Genomic DNA, 18,493 nt, shown 5'->3' with positions numbered 1-18,493 from the left:
AATGTTTATTAACAGTCATATTTAGTCTGCGTAGCTACATAATAATAATACATGGGATTTAATGTTAATGTTTATTAACAGTCATATTTAGTCTGCGTAGCTACATAATAATAATACATGGGATTTAATGTTATATTGTTTATTAACAGTCATATTTAGTCTGCGTAGCTACATAATAATAATACATGGGATTTAATGTTAATGTTTATTAACAGTCATATTTAGTCTGCGTAGCTACATAATAATAATACATGGGATTTAATGTTAATGTTTATTAACAGTCATATTTAGTCTGCGTAGCTACATAATAATAATACATGGGATTTAATGTTATATTGTTTATTAACAGTCATATTTAGTCTGCGTAGCTACATAATAATAATACATGGGATTTAATGCGCCGTTCAAAAAACCCACTCACTTTAAACACCCTACATCACTTTATATGACCTTTGACCAATGACACACCCCTCCCCCTCTCTGTCTGATTTTAGGGGCCAGGTCAGTCAATGGTAAGACAGTAGTAGGTACTGTAGTTATAGACTGTACGACTAGTTTCTTTGTAGCCTGTAGTTAGTTATCTATATACCTATATTTTGACCAAGTAGTATTCAGCCATAGGGCTTCTTACCTCTAAACTAGTGCTTATTGCTTAGTAGTGGAGGGTGGAGGCCTCTGTTCTATTCAGAAAGTGTGTGTGTGAGAAAATGAGTGTGTCTAGTCAGTGTCCAATCTAACAGTATGACCTCTGACCTCAGGTCGTCTGAGGACCAAGCAGCCTCTCACCACGGTGACCAGCGTCAGCCAGGTGGACTCCCGGGGACGCACCCGCACCAAGATGGTGTCCCAGTCACAACGTAAGAAGAAGCACACACACGCACAACACGTTCACACAGTTTCTGAGCCTCAAATACCACATCCCTCACATACACACAATCTTCCACTGCCTTATTACTTTGAGTGTATTTGAGCGTGCGTGTGTTTTTGCAAGATGAGTTATACACACTCTCTTTCTATAGTCACTGCTGGTATCCCTCACAGAGAATATAAGATGAGTTATACACACTCTCTTTCTATAGTCACTGCTGGTATCCCTCAGAGAATATAAGATGAGTTATGCACACTCTTTCTATAGTCACTGCTGGTATCCCTCAGATAATATAATATCATATCTCTCCAAGATCGCATAGCAGTTCAGACGTCTTTTGTCCTCGTCTTGTCGTGTCCTGTATATATATATATTTACAACTTTTTTCATATACATTTTATTTTTATTTTCCATCAACTCATCTTCTAAACACTCTCCTGCAACCAGCCTCACCAATTTATATTTATAAAAAATTATTATTTACCTCAGATCTGTAATCCTCCAAGAAGCTAGCCAGAAACTCCAAGAAGCTAGCCAGAAACTAGCCAGAAGCTAGCCAGGAGCTAGCCCAGAAGCTAATCCAGAACTAATCAGAAGCTAGTTAGCTTCTTTACTGGCAAATCGTTAGTATTCAGCTAACCACGGTTTGTGGTCATCAGCTATCCTTTAGCTCGAAAATCTATCGCCAGTTTTGTACGGCGCAGCGCGGCTCTGAACGAAACATACCGGACCAATTTTTCTCTCCATGTCCCTGGATTTCAACTGCTCTCTGGACATTCATACCCGGATCTCACAGCTAGCTAGCTGCTATCCGTGTGACAGTCGGCTTTCGTCGATTCCGGAGCAAACATCGATTGTTCCGGTGCTAGCCAGCTCCGTCAATCACTCCTGAGTTCCATCATTCACTCCTGGGCTGCAGTCACCTATCCGGACCCGTTTCACTGCCTACGCGGAGCCCCACCGGGCCTTCACAACTGGACTGCCGACGTTATCTACCTGAAGGAGATCCGGCTGGCTCCTCTGTCGCGACGTTACCTGAACACCCATCTGCGGCCCGCTAACCGTTAGCTGTCTTACCGGCTGCTATCTGAATAGACAATCGGACAATTTATTTATTTTTATTATTATTATGTTTTCTTCTCGGGCCTCTATAACTATATCTATTGTTCTTATTTTTGTTGTTGTTGTTGTGTGATTTGGATTAATCCCCTCTACCTCACGGAACCCCACTAATCTACTGACCGAACGCAAGAGGTGGCTAACAACAGACTCCATCCTATGCTAGCTTGCTACCGGTTGGCTTGGCTAGCTGTCTAAATCGCCGTGACCCTCAACCAACCTCTCCACTCACTGGACCCTTTTGATCACTCGACTAAGCATGCCTCTCCTTAATGTCAATATGTCTTGTCCATTGCTGTTCTGGTTAGTGTTTATTGGCTTATTTCACTGTAGAGCCTCTAGTCCTGCTCACTCACTATACCTTATCCAACCTATTAGTTCCACCACCCACACATGCAATGACATCTCCTGGTTTCAATGATGTTTCTAGAGACAATATCTCTCTCTTCATCACTCAATACCTAGGTTTACCTCCACTGTATTCACATCCTACCTTACCTTTGTCTGTACATTATACCTTGATGCTATTTTATCGCCCCCAGAAACCTCCTTTTACTCTCTGTTCCAGACGTTCTAGACGACCAATTCTTATTGCTTTTAGTCGCACCCTTATTCTACTCCTCCTATGTTCCTCTGGCGATGTAGAGGTGAATCCAGGCCCTGCAGTGCCTAGCTCCACTCCTATTCCCAGGCGCTCTCTTTTGACGACTTCTGTAACCGTAATAGCCTTGGTTTCATGCATGTTAACATTAGAAGCCTCCTCCCTAAGTTTGTTCTATTCACTGCTTTAGCACACTCTGCCAACCCGGATGTTCTAGCTGTGTCTGAATCCTGGCTTAGGAAGACCACCAAAAATTCAGACATTTTAATTCCAAACTACAACATTTTCAGACAAGATAGAACTGCCAAAGGGGGCGGTGTTGCAATCTACTGCAAAGATAGCCTGCAGAGTTCTGTCCTACTATCCAGGTCTGTACCCAAACAATTTGAACTTCTACTTTTAAAAATCCACCTCTCTAAAAACAAGTCTCTCACCGTTGCCGCCTGCTATAGACCACCCTCTGCCCCCAGCTGTGCTCTGGACACCATATGTGAACTGATTGCCCCCCATCTATCTTCAGAGCTCGTGCTGCTAGGCGACCTAAACTGGAACATGCTTAACACCCCAGCCATCCTACAATCTAAACTTGATGCCCTCAATCTCACACAAATTATCAATGAACCTACCAGGTACCTCCCCAAAGCCTTAAACATGGGCACCCTCATAGATATCATCCTAACCAACTTCCCCTCTAAATACACCTCTGCTGTCTTCATGAGGCGATCACTGCCTCATTGCCTGCATCCGTAATGGGTCAGCGGTCAAACGACCTCCTCTCATCACTGTAAAACGCTCCCTGAAACACTTCAGCGAGCAGGCCTTTCTAATCGACCTGGCCGGGGTATCCTGGAAGGATATTGACCTCATCCCGTCAGTAGAGGATGCCTGGATATTTATTTTTTTTTAAATGCCTTCCTAACCATCTTAAATAAACATGCCCCATTCAAGAAATGTAGAACCAGGAACAGATATAGCCCTTGGTTCTCCCCAGACCTGACTGCCCTTAACCAACACAAAAACATCCTATGGCGTTCTGCATTAGCATCGAACAGCCCCCGTGATATGCAGCTGTTCAGGGAAGCTAGAAACCATTATACACAGGCAGTTAGAAAAGCCAAGGCTAGCTTTTTCAAGCAGAAATTTGCTTCTTGCAACACTAACTCAAAAAAGTTCTGGGACACTGTAAAGTCCATGGAGAATAAGAACACCTCCTCCCAGCTGCCCACTGCACTGAAGATAGGAAACACTGTCACCACTGATAAATCCACCATAATTGAACATTTCAATAAGCATTTTTCTACTGCTGGCCATGCTTTCCACCTGGCTACTCCTACCCCTGTCAACAGCACTGCACCCCCAACAGCAACTCGCCCAAGCCTTCCCCATTTCTCCTTCTCCCAAATCCATTCAGCTGATGTTCTGAAAGAGCTGCAAAATCTGGACCCCTACAAATCAGCCGGGCTAGACAATCTGGACCCTTTCTTTCTAAAATTATCTGCCGAAATTGTTGCCACCCCTATTACTAGCCTGTTCAACCTCTCTTTCGTGTCGTCTGAGATTCCCAAAGATTGGAAAGCAGCTGCGGTCATCCCCCTCTTCAAAGGGGGGGACACTCTTGACCCAAACTGCTACAGACCTATATCTATCCTACCATGCCTTTCTAAGGTCTTCGAAAGCCAAGTCAACAAACAGATTACCGACCATTTTGAATCTCACCATACCTTCTCTGCTATGCAATCTGGTTTCAGAGCTGGTCATGGGTGCACCTCAGCCACGCTCAAGGTCCTAAACGATATCTTAACCGCCATCGATAAGAAACATTACTGTGCAGCCGTATTCATTGATCTGGCCAAGGCTTTCGACTCTGTCAATCACCACATCCTCATCGGCAGACTCAACAGCCTTGGTTTCTCAAATGATTGCCTCGCCTGGTTCACCAACTACTTCTCTGATAGAGTTCAGTGTGTCAAATCGGAGGGTCTGTTGTCCGGACCTCTGGCAGTCTCTATGGGGGTGCCACAGGGTTCAATTCTTGGACCGACTCTCTTCTCTGTATACATCAATGAGGTCGCTCTTGCTGCTGGTGAGTCTCTGATCCACCTCTACGCAGACGACACCATTCTGTATACTTCCGGCCCTTCTTTGGACACTGTGTTAACAACCCTCCAGGCAAGCTTCAATGCCATACAACTCTCCTTCCGTGGCCTCCAATTGCTCTTAAATACAAGTAAAACTAAATGCATGCTCTTCAACCGATCGCTACCTGCACCTACCCGCCTGTCCAACATCACTACTCTGGACGGCTCTGACTTAGAATACGTGGACAACTACAAATACTTAGGTGTCTGGTTAGACTGTAAACTCTCCTTCCAGACCCATATCAAACATCTCCAATCCAAAGTTAAATCTAGAATTGGCTTCCTATTTCGCAACAAAGCATCCTTCACTCATGCTGCCAAACATACCCTTGTAAAACTGACCATCCTACCAATCCTCGACTTTGGCGATGTAATTTACAAAATAGCCTCCAATACCCTACTCAACAAATTGGATGCAGTCTATCACAGTGCAATCTGTTTTGTCACCAAAGCCCCATATACTACCCACCATTGCGACCTGTACGCTCTCGTTGGCTGGCCCTCGCTTCATACTCGTCGCCAAACCCACTGGCTCCATGTCATCTACAAGACCCTGCTAGGTAAAGTCCCCCCTTATCTCAGCTCGCTGGTCACCATAGCATCTCCCACCTGTAGCACACGCTCCAGCAGGTATATCTCTCTAGTCACCCCCAAAACCATTTCTTTCTTTGGCCGCCTCTCTTTCCAGTTCTCTGCTGCCAATGACTGGAACGAACTACAAAAATCTCTGAAACTGGAAACACTTATCTCCCTCACTAGCTTTAAGCACCAACTGTCAGAGCAGCTCACAGATTACTGCACCTGTACATAGCCCACCTATAATTTAGCCCTATCAACTACCTCTTTCCCAACTGTATTTTATTTATTTATTTATTTTGCTCCTTTGCACCCCATTATTTTTATTTCTACTTTGCACATTCTTCCATTGCAAAACTACCATTCCAGTGTTTTACTTGCTATATTGTATTTACCTTGCCACCAAGGCCTTTTTTGCCTTTACCTCCCTTCTCACCTCATTTGCTCACATTGTATATAGACTTGTTTATACTTTATTATTGACTGTATGTTTGTTTTACTCCATGTGTAACTCTGTGTTGTTGTATCTGTCGAACTGCTTTGCTTTATCTTGGCCAGGTCGCAATTGTAAATGAGAACTTGTTCTCAACTTGCCTACCTGGTTAAATAAAGGTAAAATAAAATAAATAAATAAAATAAGATGAGTTATACACACTCTTTCTATAGTCACTGCTGGTATCCCTCACAGAGAATATAAGATGAGTTATACACACTCTCTTTCTATAGTCACTGCTGGTATCCCTCACAGAGAATATAAGATGAGTTATACGGTGGTATGGTATCCCTCACAGAGAATATAAGATGAGTTATACACACTCTCTTTCTATAGTCACTGCTGGTATCCCTCACAGAGACAATAAGCTCCTGCAAATGTTTTTTATACCTCTTAGGTTCCGACGAATCAGATTGCACGCCAGGTATTCTGTGTGTGTGTTGCAGTGGGGTAGATGGACCCATTATGTTGCTCTCATGGTCACCGTTGTTTGTTGAGAGTGTGTGTGTGTGTGTGTGTGTGTTCTCTGCATGCTCTGTTGTCTCATCACAGAGAGTGGTGTGTTGGTTGGTGTGAAAAGTCCAGTTCTGCCAATAGTTAATCAAAAATACCAAAACATGACAAAAACAGGAGCCAACTCAGCAAATCAAGTTGGTGCAGCACTCTCAAATCAAGAGTGTGTTGACTGGTTTGACCTCCTTTGTTATTACATAAACTGTAGTGACGATGAGGCCCCCAAACCATCATGATGGTTTTAATTTGAAAAATGGGATCTGTTTAAGGCTCAACCTGACAGAAAAAAACAGAACAGATTCAAGGAACGAGAGGTTAACCTCAAAGTCAAAGCCGTTGGGGGGGGGGGGGGTGTCATTTATTTTTATAAAAAAATATATTTGAGAAAATATTGAATTTGGCCTTTACTGCTATAGCCCTTAGTAACACATTGAATACACATTCATAAATGGCAAAAAAGACAACACATTTAACCCCAAAAAACTACCTCCATACTTCCATTCATTTGTATGGGTTACTTTCAGGAGAGTCCTGTGACACTTGTGTTTGTGAGGTTCTCCCCTTTCCACAGAGGGGCTTATCTTTCCACATTAGATTGTAGGCACAACCGTTCTGACACTACATAAGTTTTTGTGAGATGTCTCATGGTCTGACAACACCGCTGCAGCTCGGCCACTTTCCACCGCAGATGTGGAAGGCTGACATGGGTGGATACGGCGGATTGAGACGTAGCCCATACAAAAAATCTATCTCTAGAATAAACTAAAGGATGTCTATTTTAATTTTTTTTAAATTCTGTTACTTAGATTGATGTACTGGTGTGTCAATAGACTTACGGATTGAGAGCAAGAGACAATTAATAATGATGGTGAGATGTCTTTGGGACAGAGAGCTGTGGTTGGGCAGTGCAGGTTTTGGCTGTGTGTGTGTGTGTGTGTGTGTGTGTGTGTGTGTGTGTGTGTGTGTGTGTGTGTGTGTGTGTTAGAGCATTTGTACTTTGAGGTGTTTTTATTTCCTCCATTGTGAGGCTGCTTTGCTTCGTCAGTGATACTGCTGCGTCACACACCGGCTACCCATCATGCAGTGCTCTACCGTTCTTCCATCAAGCATCACAGCTGGCTCCTTGTGTCTCAGCATTCATAGTTTATTCTATATTTATTTCTATTTAATTGATACATGTATTTCCGTGTTTGAAGCGTGGTCATTGTTGCTCTCAGTCTCTCGCCTCGGAATGCTCCCATGATAACTCCCATGGTGCTTTGTGCTCTAACACCCATAATTCATCTGGTTTAACTTCCTGTTCCTGTCCCCGCTCCCCTCTCCAATCCTGCCTTCTCATTGGTGCAGGATCTCAGTCTGCTACCCCCATTGGTGGTAAGAGTCTAACGTGTACTACCTGTTACCTTCACCCTAATCACCCCTTCTCTCACCCCTCACCTCTTCTCACCCCTCAACAAAGCTGGTCACCTAAAGCTCCACCCCCTCTCTGGCTGAAGCATGCTGGGACTTGTAGTTTAAACCAGAACATGGCTGCCTGCCTTATGACTACTTGTGCTCTGAGCTGAGGCCTGTGTCTACCTGTTAGGAGGGAGCAGATAGGATGAGAGAGATGCATTGGTGATTCTGATGCATGGGAGGTAGAATGCCATGTGACCAGCATGCTCTGACAGAACAGACCACTCTGAGGTGGAGTTGTAGTACACTGGGGTAGTCCCATCTATTCCTTGCTTAGTCACAAAGTGTTAGCTCCAATTCACTTGGTGTTAGAGGTCAATTGTGGTGGTGTGTGTAGACTAGACTGTGTAGCCTAGACTGTGTAGTGTGTAAGTTTGTATTCTGCGTATGTGTGGTGAAATAGATTGATGTGATATGTTTCCGTTGAGTGATAAACAGTGTTTGTCTCACTCATGTCACATGACCCTCTCTGTCCACATTTCACTTTCAGCACTTCTTCACGTCTCTGTCTCATGAGTTAAAAGATCACAAAGGCATGTGTAGATCTGTGACATTCAGCACAATGCATTATGGGCCGGGTGATTGGAGACTGGAATGAAAAACATATATTGTACTCCATGTAATTATTTGGGAATAAGCAAACGACCCACTGAAATGATGACAGTCCCAAGATGGCCGCCAAAGCTGGTCCCCTGAATCTGGTTGAAAACAACCCCTAACCCTGAAATCCATTGAGCCCATTCACCATGTTCCTACACATCTAGTTCCTTCTGATCTGCTAACCAGACCTGGGTCAATAATACAGTCAAATACTCTCAGACTTTAGTTGAGCTTGATTTACTATTGAAATAATGGGAATAATAGTCCCAAAACAAGTGTTTGACCTATGTGTTCAACCCAGGTCGGCTGCAGACACTGAAGGGGTTAGGGGTTGTTGATGTTGTTATTCCTTAGACAATAGGGTCCCACGCATGACAAGTGTGTGGTCTATGTGTGCGTCTCTAACTCTCTTCCCTCCCGCTCTCTCTAGCCGGCAGTCGGAGTGGTTCTCCGGGTCGCGTCCTGACCAGTACCGCTCTGAGTACTCTGGGTTCTGGAGCCCAGAGGGTCCTAGCTGGGGCTGGAGGGAGACGTAGCCGCATCCCCCGCAGCCAGGGCTGCTCACGAGACTCCTCCCCTACACGCCTGTCTGTCGGTGAGTACACATCCAGTCATTATCATAGTGACCCATCCCAGCCCCTTGTCTTACCTGCCTGGTTTCATCTTGATGACACATCCAGTCATTATCATAGTGACCCATCCCAGCCCCTTGTCTTACCTGCCTGGTTTCATCTTGATGACACATCCAGTCACCATCATAGTGACCCATCCCAGCCCCTTGTCTTACCTGCCTGGTTACCAAGCCTCCTCTTTTCCCTCCATTGACAGGATGCATGGGTTTTTTATTTTGTTTACTTTGTTTGTTATTGCTAAACCAATAAATCATTTCCCTCCTCCATTGGCCTGTTTCTGTTTGTTCCTGCTCACGTCTGATTGGCTAAGGCCCAGAGATTGACAGGTCTCACACACAGCAGTCTGCCTCCAACAACTTGATCAATCCCCACCAATCACATGTTCCCCTTACCGCCGCATCCTTTCTCCAACAACTTTGAAAGCGAGAACTAATTTCAAGCTGACCTCTATTTTACTCCCTCTTTCCTTCTCCTTCCTCTCCTTCCTCTCCTTCCTCTGGTCTCTAGCTCCCTCCAGTATTAGTTCCATCTACAACGGCGCAAGCAGAGGAGGTAAGAACTCTCCGACTCGTCCCTCTGACAACTCCACCCGCATCCCTCAATCTCTCCCTCTTTCTCTTCCTCTTCTCCGTCCCTCCATTTCACTCTCTAGCCCTCTATCTTCATCTCTCCATCTCCCTCCATTTCTCTCGCTCAAACCATTTCAGCCTTCCGTCAGGCTGTCACTCGCCGCCTCAAAATTCCAGTATCCTCCTCTCTAACCACCGAACGCATGGCTGTGTGTTGCCATGGTGATGGGTTGTCATGATAATCATGGTGACAATTTTTATCTTGAAGAAAAAGAAACGCACACCTATTTAGGCGAGGTGCTAGCTAGCGGAGTAGAAAACTTGAAAGTAAGATAAAAGAGAGCCGCACACTCTAGGAGCTCAGATGCAAAAATGTAATTACCAACCTTTCGACAGCCAAGCTGTCTTCATCAGGGTGTAATCACAAACACTGCGGGATGACTCGTTTATGTAATGTCAAAAGACACAGGTGTCTGTAATCATGGCCAAGAGTGGCCTAATATCATTGGTTAATTATCAAATATTAAAATGGCATACAAAGAACAGCATACAAACAACATACGATCATAAATTCCTGTTGGACTACACAAGCTTACAAACAATTACAATGGCAAGTCACAATCACAACAATGATTGAGACGGAAGAGAGCAAGGGTCTTTAAGTTAAAGATCTAGGCAGCCTCTCGTTTTAACAATAAATTATCAAGGTCACCCCCTCTCCTAGACAATTTGCATCTTCCCACTAACCAATTGGCCGCAGGTATGAATGAAGGATCATAAGATCGGTGAAGCTTCATAGGATCGGTGAAGCGTCATTGGTTCCCCCATAAGTTCTCTGTGATTAACTCTGATTGGTGTGTGGATGCTGGCTTTGGCCAATAAACAGTCAGGATGAGCTTGATGCTTATTGGATGAAAACAGAGATCCTCACCCCTGGTCTTTCATCTGCTTCTCATTTCCTCCTTCTGTCCTGCTGTGCCTGTGTGTGTGTGTGTGCCTGTGTGTGTGTGTGTGTGTGCCTGTGTGTGTGTGTGTGTGTGTGTGTGTGTGCCTATGTGTGTGTGCCTGTGTGTGCGTGCGTCAGTGAGTGAGTGCTGAAATTGTTTATATACATGTTATTTCTGAGCCCAGCAGTCCTGAGCTCTCTAGGGCTGTGTCTCAACAGTCTACTGTGGCTTCCTTTCTAAACCACTGTAGACTGAGACTCACCCATGGAGCCAGTAGAGCTGTGCTCTTTTTCAGTCCTGTCTCTATCAGGGTGTCACTCTTATGACTCTCTCTCTCCTTTGTCCTCTCTCTGTTTATTTGTTGCTTTCTATCTTTCTTTCTTCCTTTCCTCTTCCCCGTCCGTCCCCTGGTAACATGGTACTGTAGCTCGGGGCAGTCGTATCCCCCGGCCCAGTATGAGTCAGGGCTGCAGCAGGGAGGCCAGCAGAGAGAGCAGCAGAGACACCAGCCCTGTACGCTCCTTTACACCCCTGGGTGAGTAACACACATCACGTCATAGATATCACACATGCACTTAGTTTGCGCGTACACACACACACACATCATAGATACCACATAGTAAAACAAAGACACAAGCCAACAATATGGAACAACAAAATTGACCACCTTGTGTACAGTTGATCTAACAACAAGACTGTCATTTTGGGGATGACATTGTATCCACTGTCGTTTGGACTGGCTAGCTGACATGACTCGTGAAATGGAGTACTGTCAGACTCTGTAGGGAAGCAGAACTGGACTCTGAGGGCTACTAATCACACACACTGACATGTTGCTGTGTGGTTCTGGGTCTCTTTCTCTCACACTGTGAGTTCTAACGATGGGGGGGCTGTTTTGTGTGTGTGGTTCTCTGCGTGTGTGTGGGGTTCATTGTTGCAGCGTCGCGGCACTACTCTCGCTCCACTGGAGCTCTCCATACCGCCGATGCTTTAGGGGCCGCAGGTGAACGATGAGTACCTCTATCCTCTTTTGCTCCCTCCTTCCGCTTGACTCCTATTTTACGTTCTCCATACATCTTTTATTTTTTCCCGTTTTCTAGATCTGCTCTTTCTTTCTCCGTTATTCTTTTCCTTCGTTCTCTTCCTGGACCTCAAGCTTCCGCCGGAAACGCATGCTTCCTCCACCCCGTTCAGTTGCCATGACAATCATTCCATCTCCATTTGAGGATGCATTTGTTACTCTGTTCTCTCACTCATCTATTTCCTGAATTTAGTCCCGCCTCCCTCCCATCAACACGGACACGGCGTCCTCCATGTTTGTTTATTTACTCCCATCATGCTTTGGTCACAGCTCTTGGGGGTCATTTGGTCATATTTTTGTAATTTATTCACCATGCCATCTAGCTGGGGAGGGGGTATTGAAGGGTTATGGGATAGGGTGGGTAGGGAAGGGGGGGAGTATTGAAGGAGGAAGGGAGGCGGTCTGATGGGATGAGGGTGGATGGAAGGGAGGAGGTCTGATGGGATGAGGGTGGATGGAAGGGAGGAGGTCTGATGGGATGAGGTCTGGTGGGTGGAAGGGAGGCGGTCTGATGGGATGAGGGTGGATGGAAGGGAGGAGGTCTGATGGGATGAGGGTGGATGGAAGGGAGGAAGTCTGATGGGATGAGGTCTGGTGGGTGGAAGGGAGGGAGGAGGTCTGGTGGGATGAGGTCTGGTGGGAATAGGTCTGATGGGATGAGGAAGGGAGGTGGTCTGATGGGATGAGGAAGGGAGGAGGTCTGATGGGATGAGGGTGGGAGGAAGGGCGGTCGTCTGATGGGATGAGAGTGGGAGGAAGGGAGGAGGTCTGATGGGATGAGGAAGGGAGGAGGTCTGGTGGGAGGAGGAAGGGAGGAGGTCTGGTGGAAGGGAGGAGGTCTGATGGGAGGAGGAAGGGAGGAGGTCTGGTGGGAGGAGGGTGGGAGAAAGGGACGAAGTCTGGTGGGAGGAGGTCTGGTGGGATGACGTTGGGTGGAAGGGAGGAGGTCTGATGGGATGAGGAAGGGAGGTCTGGTGGAAGGGAGGAGGTCTGATGGATGACGTTGGGTGGAAGGGAGGAGGTCTGATGGGATGAGGAAGGGAGGACGTCTGATGGGATTAGGTTGGGTGGAAGGGAGGAGGTCTGATGGGATTAGGTTGGGTGGAAGGGAGGAGGTCTTGTGGGTGGAAGGGAGGCGGTCTGATGGGATGAGGGTGGATGGAAGGGAGGAGGTCTGATGGGATGAGGGTGGATGGAAGGGAGGAGGTCTGATGGGATTAGGTTGGGTGGAAGGGAGGAGGTCTGATGGGATGAGGAAGGGAGGAGGTCTGGTGGGAGGAAGGGAGGAGGTCTGATGGGATGACATTCGGTGGAAGCGAGGAGGTCTGATGGGATGAGGAAGGGAGGAGGTCTGATGGGATTGGGTTGGGTGGTGGGGAGGAGGTCTGGTGGGATGAGGGTGGGAGGAAGGGCGGTCGTCTGATGGGATGAGGGTAGGAGGAAGGGAGGAGGTCTGGTGGGAGGAAGGGAGGAGGTCTGGTGGGAGGAGGAAGGGAGGAGGTCTGTTGGGATGAGGTCTGGTGGGAATAGGTCTGATGGGATGAGGAAGGGAGGTGGTCTGATGGGATGAGGAAGGGAGGAGGTCTGATGGGATGAGGGTGGGAGGAAGGGCGGTCGTCTGATGGGATGAGAGTGGGAGGAAGGGAGGAGGTCTGATGGGATGAGGAAGGGAGGAGGTCTGGTGGGAGGAGGAATGGAGGAGGTCTGGTGGAAGGGAGGAGGTCTGATGGGATGAGGGTGGAAGGAATGGAAGGGGGTCTGGTGGGAGAAAGGGATGAAGTCTGGTGGGAGGAGGTCTGGTGGGAGGAAGGGAGGAGGTCTGGTGGGAGGAAGGGAGGAGGGTGGAAGGGAGGAGGTCTGATGGGAGGAGGGTGGGAGGAAGGGAGGGGGTCTGATGGGATGAGGAAGGGAGGAGGTCTGGTGGGAGGAGGGTGGGAGAAAGGGAGGAGGTCTGGTGGGAGGAAGGGAGGAGGTCTGGTGGGAGGAAGGGAGGAGGTCTGATGGGATGAGGTCTGGTGGGAATAGGTCTGATGGGATGAGGAAGGGAGGTGGTCTGATGGGATGAGGAAGGGAGGAGGTCTGATGGGATGAGGGTGGGAGGAAGGGCGGTCGTCTGATGGGATGAGAGTGGGAGGAAGGGAGGAGGTCTGATGGGATGAGGAAGGGAGGAGGTCTGGTGGGAGGAGGAATGGAGGAGGTCTGGTGGAAGGGAGGAGGTCTGATGGGATGAGGGTGGAAGGAATGGAAGGGGGTCTGGTGGGAGAAAGGGATGAAGTCTGGTGGGAGGAGGTCTGGTGGGAGGAAGGGAGGAGGTCTGGTGGGAGGAAGGGAGGAGGGTGGAAGGGAGGAGGTCTGATGGGAGGAGGGTGGGAGGAAGGGAGGGGGTCTGATGGGATGAGGAAGGGAGGAGGTCTGGTGGGAGGAGGGTGGGAGAAAGGGAGGAGGTCTGGTGGGAGGAAGGGAGGAGGTCTGGTGGGAGGAAGGGAGGAGGTCTGATGGGATGAGGTCTGGTGGGATGAGGGTGGGGGAGGTCGTCTGATGGGATGAGGGTGAAAGGGATTGCAGTTTTGTGTGTTTGACTGCATCTGTAATGTGTGCGTCTCTCGGGCTCTCTCATCTCTCCAGGGTCAGGGTACAGTATCAGTCAGTCCAGTCGTCTGTCCTCATCCGTCAGCGCCATGAGAATCCTCAACACAGGATCTGATGTAGAAGAGGCCCTCGCTGATGCCCTGGTACACACATACACACATTACACACACACACACTGAGACAATATTTAAGACAACTCCTTTCTCCCCCTCTTTCACCTTCCCTGTCTCTTACATCTCTCAATCTCTTACCTTCTCTCTATCTCTCGTAGCTCATATATACACATCCAAACACTTATACTGTACACAGACACTCTCGCACACTTACTGCTGTGTTGTGACTAACCCCTGGTTCCTCCTCTGTTTAACGCTCTCAGCTGTTGGGAGACATGAGATCCAAGGTCAGCGTCTCTACCTACTGCTGTGTGTGTGTGGGTGGGTGGGGTTGAAAGGTGTTATTTGATGTGTACATGTTACTTAAAGGGAAAGTCTGTTTCTCACTCTTTCTCTCTCTCTGTTTCTCACTTGCTCTTTCTCTCTCTCTCTTTCTCTGTCGCTCTCTCTCTCTGTCGCTCTCTTTCTCTGTCGCTCTCTCTCTTTCTCTGTCGCTCTTTCTCTGTCGCTCTCTTTCTCTGTCGCTCTCTTTCTCTGTCGCTCTCTTTCTCTGTCGCTCTCTTTCTCTGTCGCTCTCTTTCTCTGTCGCTCTCTTTCTCTGTCGCTCTCTTTCTCTGTCGCTCTCTCTCACTCTCTGTCGCTCTCTGTCGCTCTCGCTCTCGCTCTCTCTGTCGCTCTCGCTCTCTCTGTCGCTCTCTCTCTCTCTGTCGCTCTCTCTCTCTCTGTCGCTCTCTCTCTCTCTGTCGCTCTCTCTCTCTCTGTCGCTCTCTCTCTCTCTGTCGCTCTCTCTCTCTCTGTCGCTCTCTCTCTCTCTGTCGCTCTCTCTCTCTCTGTCGCTCTCTCTCTCTGTCGCTCTCTCTCTGTCGCTCTCTCTCTGTCGCTCTCTGTCGCTCTCTCTCTGTCGCTCTCTCTCTCTGCCGCTGTCGCTTTCTCTCTCTCTGTCGCTCTCTCTCTCTCTGTCGCTCTCTCTCTCTCTGTCGCTCTCTCTCTCTCTGTCGCTCTCTCTCTCTGTCGCTCTCTGTCGCTCTCGCTCTCTCTCTCTCTGTCGCTCTCTCTCTCTGTCGCTCTCTCTCTCTGTCGCTCTCTCTCTGTCGCTCTCTCTCTGTCGCTCTCTCTCTGTCGCTTTCTCTCTGCCGCTGTCGCTTTCTCTCTGCCGCTGTCCCTTTCTCTCTGTCGCTGTCGCTTTCTCTCTGTCGCTGTCGCTTTCTCTCTGTCGCTGTCGCTTTCTCTCTGTCGCTCTCTCTCTCTCTGTCGCTCTCTCTCTCTCTGTCGCTCTCTCTCTCTGTCGCTCTCTCTCTGTCGCTCTCTCTCTGTCGCTCTCTGTCGCTCTCTCTCTGTCGCTCTCTCTCTCTGCCGCTGTCGCTTTCTCTCTCTCTGTCGCTCTCTCTCTCTCTGTCGCTCTCTCTCTCTCTGTCGCTCTCTCTCTCTCTGTCGCTCTCTCTCTCTGTCGCTCTCTGTCGCTCTCGCTCTCTCTCTCTCTGTCGCTCTCTCTCTCTGTCGCTCTCTCTCTGTCGCTCTCTCTCTGTCGCTCTCTCTCTGTCGCTCTCTCTCTGTCGCTTTCTCTCTGCCGCTGTCGCTTTCTCTCTGCCGCTGTCCCTTTCTCTCTGTCGCTGTCGCTTTCTCTCTGTCGCTGTCGCTTTCTCTCTGTCGCTGTCGCTTTCTCTCTGTCGCTCTCTCTCTCTCTGTCGCTCTCTCTCTCTCTGTCGCTCTCTCTCTCTGTCGCTCTCTCTCTCTGTCGCTCTCTCTCTGTCGCTCTCTCTCTGTCGCTCTCTCTCTGTCGCTTTCTCTCTGCCGCTGTCGCTTTCTCTCTGCCGCTGTCCCTTTCTCTCTGTCGCTGTCGCTTTCTCTCTGTCGCTGTCGCTTTCTCTCTGTCGCTGTCGCTTTCTCTCTGTCGCTGTCGCTTTCTCTCTCACTCTCTCTCTCTCTCTGTCTCTCTCTCTCTCTCTGTCGCTCTCTCTCTGTCGCTTTCTCTCTGTCGCTCTCTCTCTGTCGCTTTCTCTCTGTCGCTGTCGCTTTCTCTCTGTCGCTGTCCCTTTCTCTCTGTCGCTGTCGCTTTCTCTCTGCCGCTGTCGCTTTCTCTCTGCCGCTGTCGCTTTCTCTCTGCCGCTGTCCCTTTCTCTCTGTCGCTGTCGCTTTCTCTCTGTCGCTGTCGCTTTCTCTCTGTCGCTGTCGCTTTCTCTCTGTCGCTGTCGCTTTCTCTCTGTCGCTGTCGCTTTCTCTCTGCCGCTGTCGCTTTCTCTCTGCCGCTGTCGCTTTCTCTCTGCCGCTGTCGCTTTCTCTCTGCCGCTGTCGCTTTCTCTCTGCCGCTGTCGCTTTCTCTCTGTCGCTGTCGCTTTCTCTCTGTCGCTGTCGCTTTCTCTCTGTCGCTTTCTCTCTGTCGCTTTCTCTCTGCCGCTGTCGCTTTCTCTCTGCCGCTGTCGCTTTCTCTCTGCCGCTGTCGCTTTCTCTCTGCCGCTGTCCCTTTCTCTCTGTCGCTGTCGCTTTCTCTCTGCCGCTGTCCCTTTCTCTCTGTCGCTGTCGCTTTCTCTCTCTCACTCTCTCTCTCTCTCTGTCTCTCTCTCTCTCTCTGTCGCTCTCTCTCTCTCTCTGTCGCTCTCTCTGTCGCTCTCTCTTTCTCTGTCGCTCTCTCTCTCTCTCTGTCGCTCTCTCTTTCTCTGTCGCTCTCTCTTTCTCTGTCGCTCTCTCTCTCTCTCTGTCGCTCTCTCTTTCTCTGTCGCTCTCTCTGTCGCTCTCTCTCTCTCTGTCGCTCTCTCTCTCTCTGTCGCTCTCTCTCTCTCTGTCGCTCTCTCTCTCTGTCGCTCTGTCGCTCTCTGTCGCTGTCGCTCTCTCTGTCGCTCTCTCTCTCTTTTTGTCTATCTCCTCCCCCCGTAGAAGAAGCCAGCGCGGCGGCGCTATGAGAACTATGGGATGTATTCGGATGATGATGCTAACAGTGATGCGTCCAGCGCCTGCTCAGAGCGCTCCTACAGCTCCAGGAATGGAGGAGCCATCCCAACGTACATGAGACAGACTGAGGACGTGGCCGAGGTCAGAAACAACACAGATTTTGGATTAGTCATTGATGGCACCATATGCAAATTACACAAACCGTTATTTCAATCACTTCAAGCACTTCAGTTCACATATTCCCCAATGCCTTGTGGATTCCTGGCTGAAGATTCAATAGTTCCAGGCATTTTAAGATTACAAATATTAATCAATTGTACACAGTCAAAATGTTACTTCTTTATCTGAACCCTCTGAAAGAGACATACAGGTTGGAGCAGGGGGTTGCCACACTGGGCACCTTAGAGCAGTTGTTGTGGGGGGTTAAGTGCATTGCTCAAGGGCACAACAGCATCTACGATTTGATACCAGCAACCCTCTGGTTGCCGGCTCACTTCCCGGCAGATTTTTTTACCATCAGACCCGGGATTTGAACTGGCAAACCTTTGGTTGGTGGCTTGCTTCTCTAACCGCTAAGCTTCCTGCCGCCCAGTCTAAATGTCCTTTAACCCTTTGTGCCCCAGGTGTTGAACCGCTGTGCCAGTGCCAACTGGTCGGAGAGGAAGGAGGGACTGCTGGGTCTACAGGCTCTACTGAAGAACCAACGCACCCTCAGGTCAGCCTATCACAACGCACCGTTTCACCTGGAAGCCTTTTAGGGACTATTCGAACAGAGATGCTGTTTATCTGATGCAATACATGCTACCATAGGTGTATTCACCTTTGTATAATTGTGTGTGTGTGTGTTTGTCCACAGTCGTGTGGAGTTGAAGAGGTTGTGCGAGATCTTCACCAGAATGTTTGCAGACCCCCATAGTAAGGTATGGATGCATGCACAGCTACCACACACACACACACACACACACACACACACACACACGTGTATACACACACACAATCCACTGACACCTTAAACACATAGTGTGTGTATATATATATATATATATGTGGTGATGCAGATATATATATATATATATATATACACACACACACCTGTGTTTATATTGGATACCGGATTCTGCCGAAACGACATTTACAAAACTAGGTTCTGCAAACACATTTGTTCTCACACACGGAAACATAAATACACAGACATACTGAGACTCATAATCAGATAAAAAGTAATGCACACACACACACAGGCATGTGCTGCGTGAGGCGGTAACTGACTGGTTTCTAACGGCATGCTACGCCTGAGTCTGCGTGTGACCTCA

General features: G+C 48.3%; 1 protein-coding gene across 50 annotated transcripts in view; it reads left to right on the top strand.

Moving 5' to 3' along the window:
* Positions 1-18,493, top strand: part of clasp2 (cytoplasmic linker associated protein 2) — a 93,464-nt gene that overhangs the window by 56,003 nt on the left and 18,968 nt on the right. For 11 of the 50 annotated variants that reach the window (XM_036953191.1, XM_036953169.1, XM_036953179.1 and 8 more), the window contains 13 exons: positions 495-512; positions 759-857; positions 6,193-6,219; positions 7,656-7,682; positions 8,794-8,958; positions 9,503-9,547; positions 10,939-11,046; positions 11,452-11,514; positions 14,218-14,324; positions 14,558-14,581; positions 17,166-17,321; positions 17,804-17,895; positions 18,037-18,100. In XM_036953191.1, coding sequence (XP_036809086.1) covers positions 495-512; positions 759-857; positions 6,193-6,219; positions 7,656-7,682; positions 8,794-8,958; positions 9,503-9,547; positions 10,939-11,046; positions 11,452-11,514; positions 14,218-14,324; positions 14,558-14,581; positions 17,166-17,321; positions 17,804-17,895; positions 18,037-18,100 — 995 coding nt within the window. The remainder of the gene's footprint in view (positions 1-494; positions 513-758; positions 858-6,192; positions 6,220-7,655; positions 7,683-8,793; positions 8,959-9,502; positions 9,548-10,938; positions 11,047-11,451; positions 11,515-14,217; positions 14,325-14,557; positions 14,582-17,165; positions 17,322-17,803; positions 17,896-18,036; positions 18,101-18,493) is intronic. The other 39 variants (XM_036953168.1, XM_036953186.1, XM_036953194.1 and 36 more) reach the window with 21 other exon arrangements.

This window comes from Oncorhynchus mykiss, chromosome 18 (genome assembly GCF_013265735.2).
Source record: "Oncorhynchus mykiss isolate Arlee chromosome 18, USDA_OmykA_1.1, whole genome shotgun sequence".
NCBI classification, from domain to species: Eukaryota; Metazoa; Chordata; class Actinopteri; order Salmoniformes; family Salmonidae; genus Oncorhynchus; species Oncorhynchus mykiss.
The sequence above is the reverse complement of the archived record's forward strand: the minus strand, read 5'-3'. Positions and strand labels throughout refer to the sequence as shown.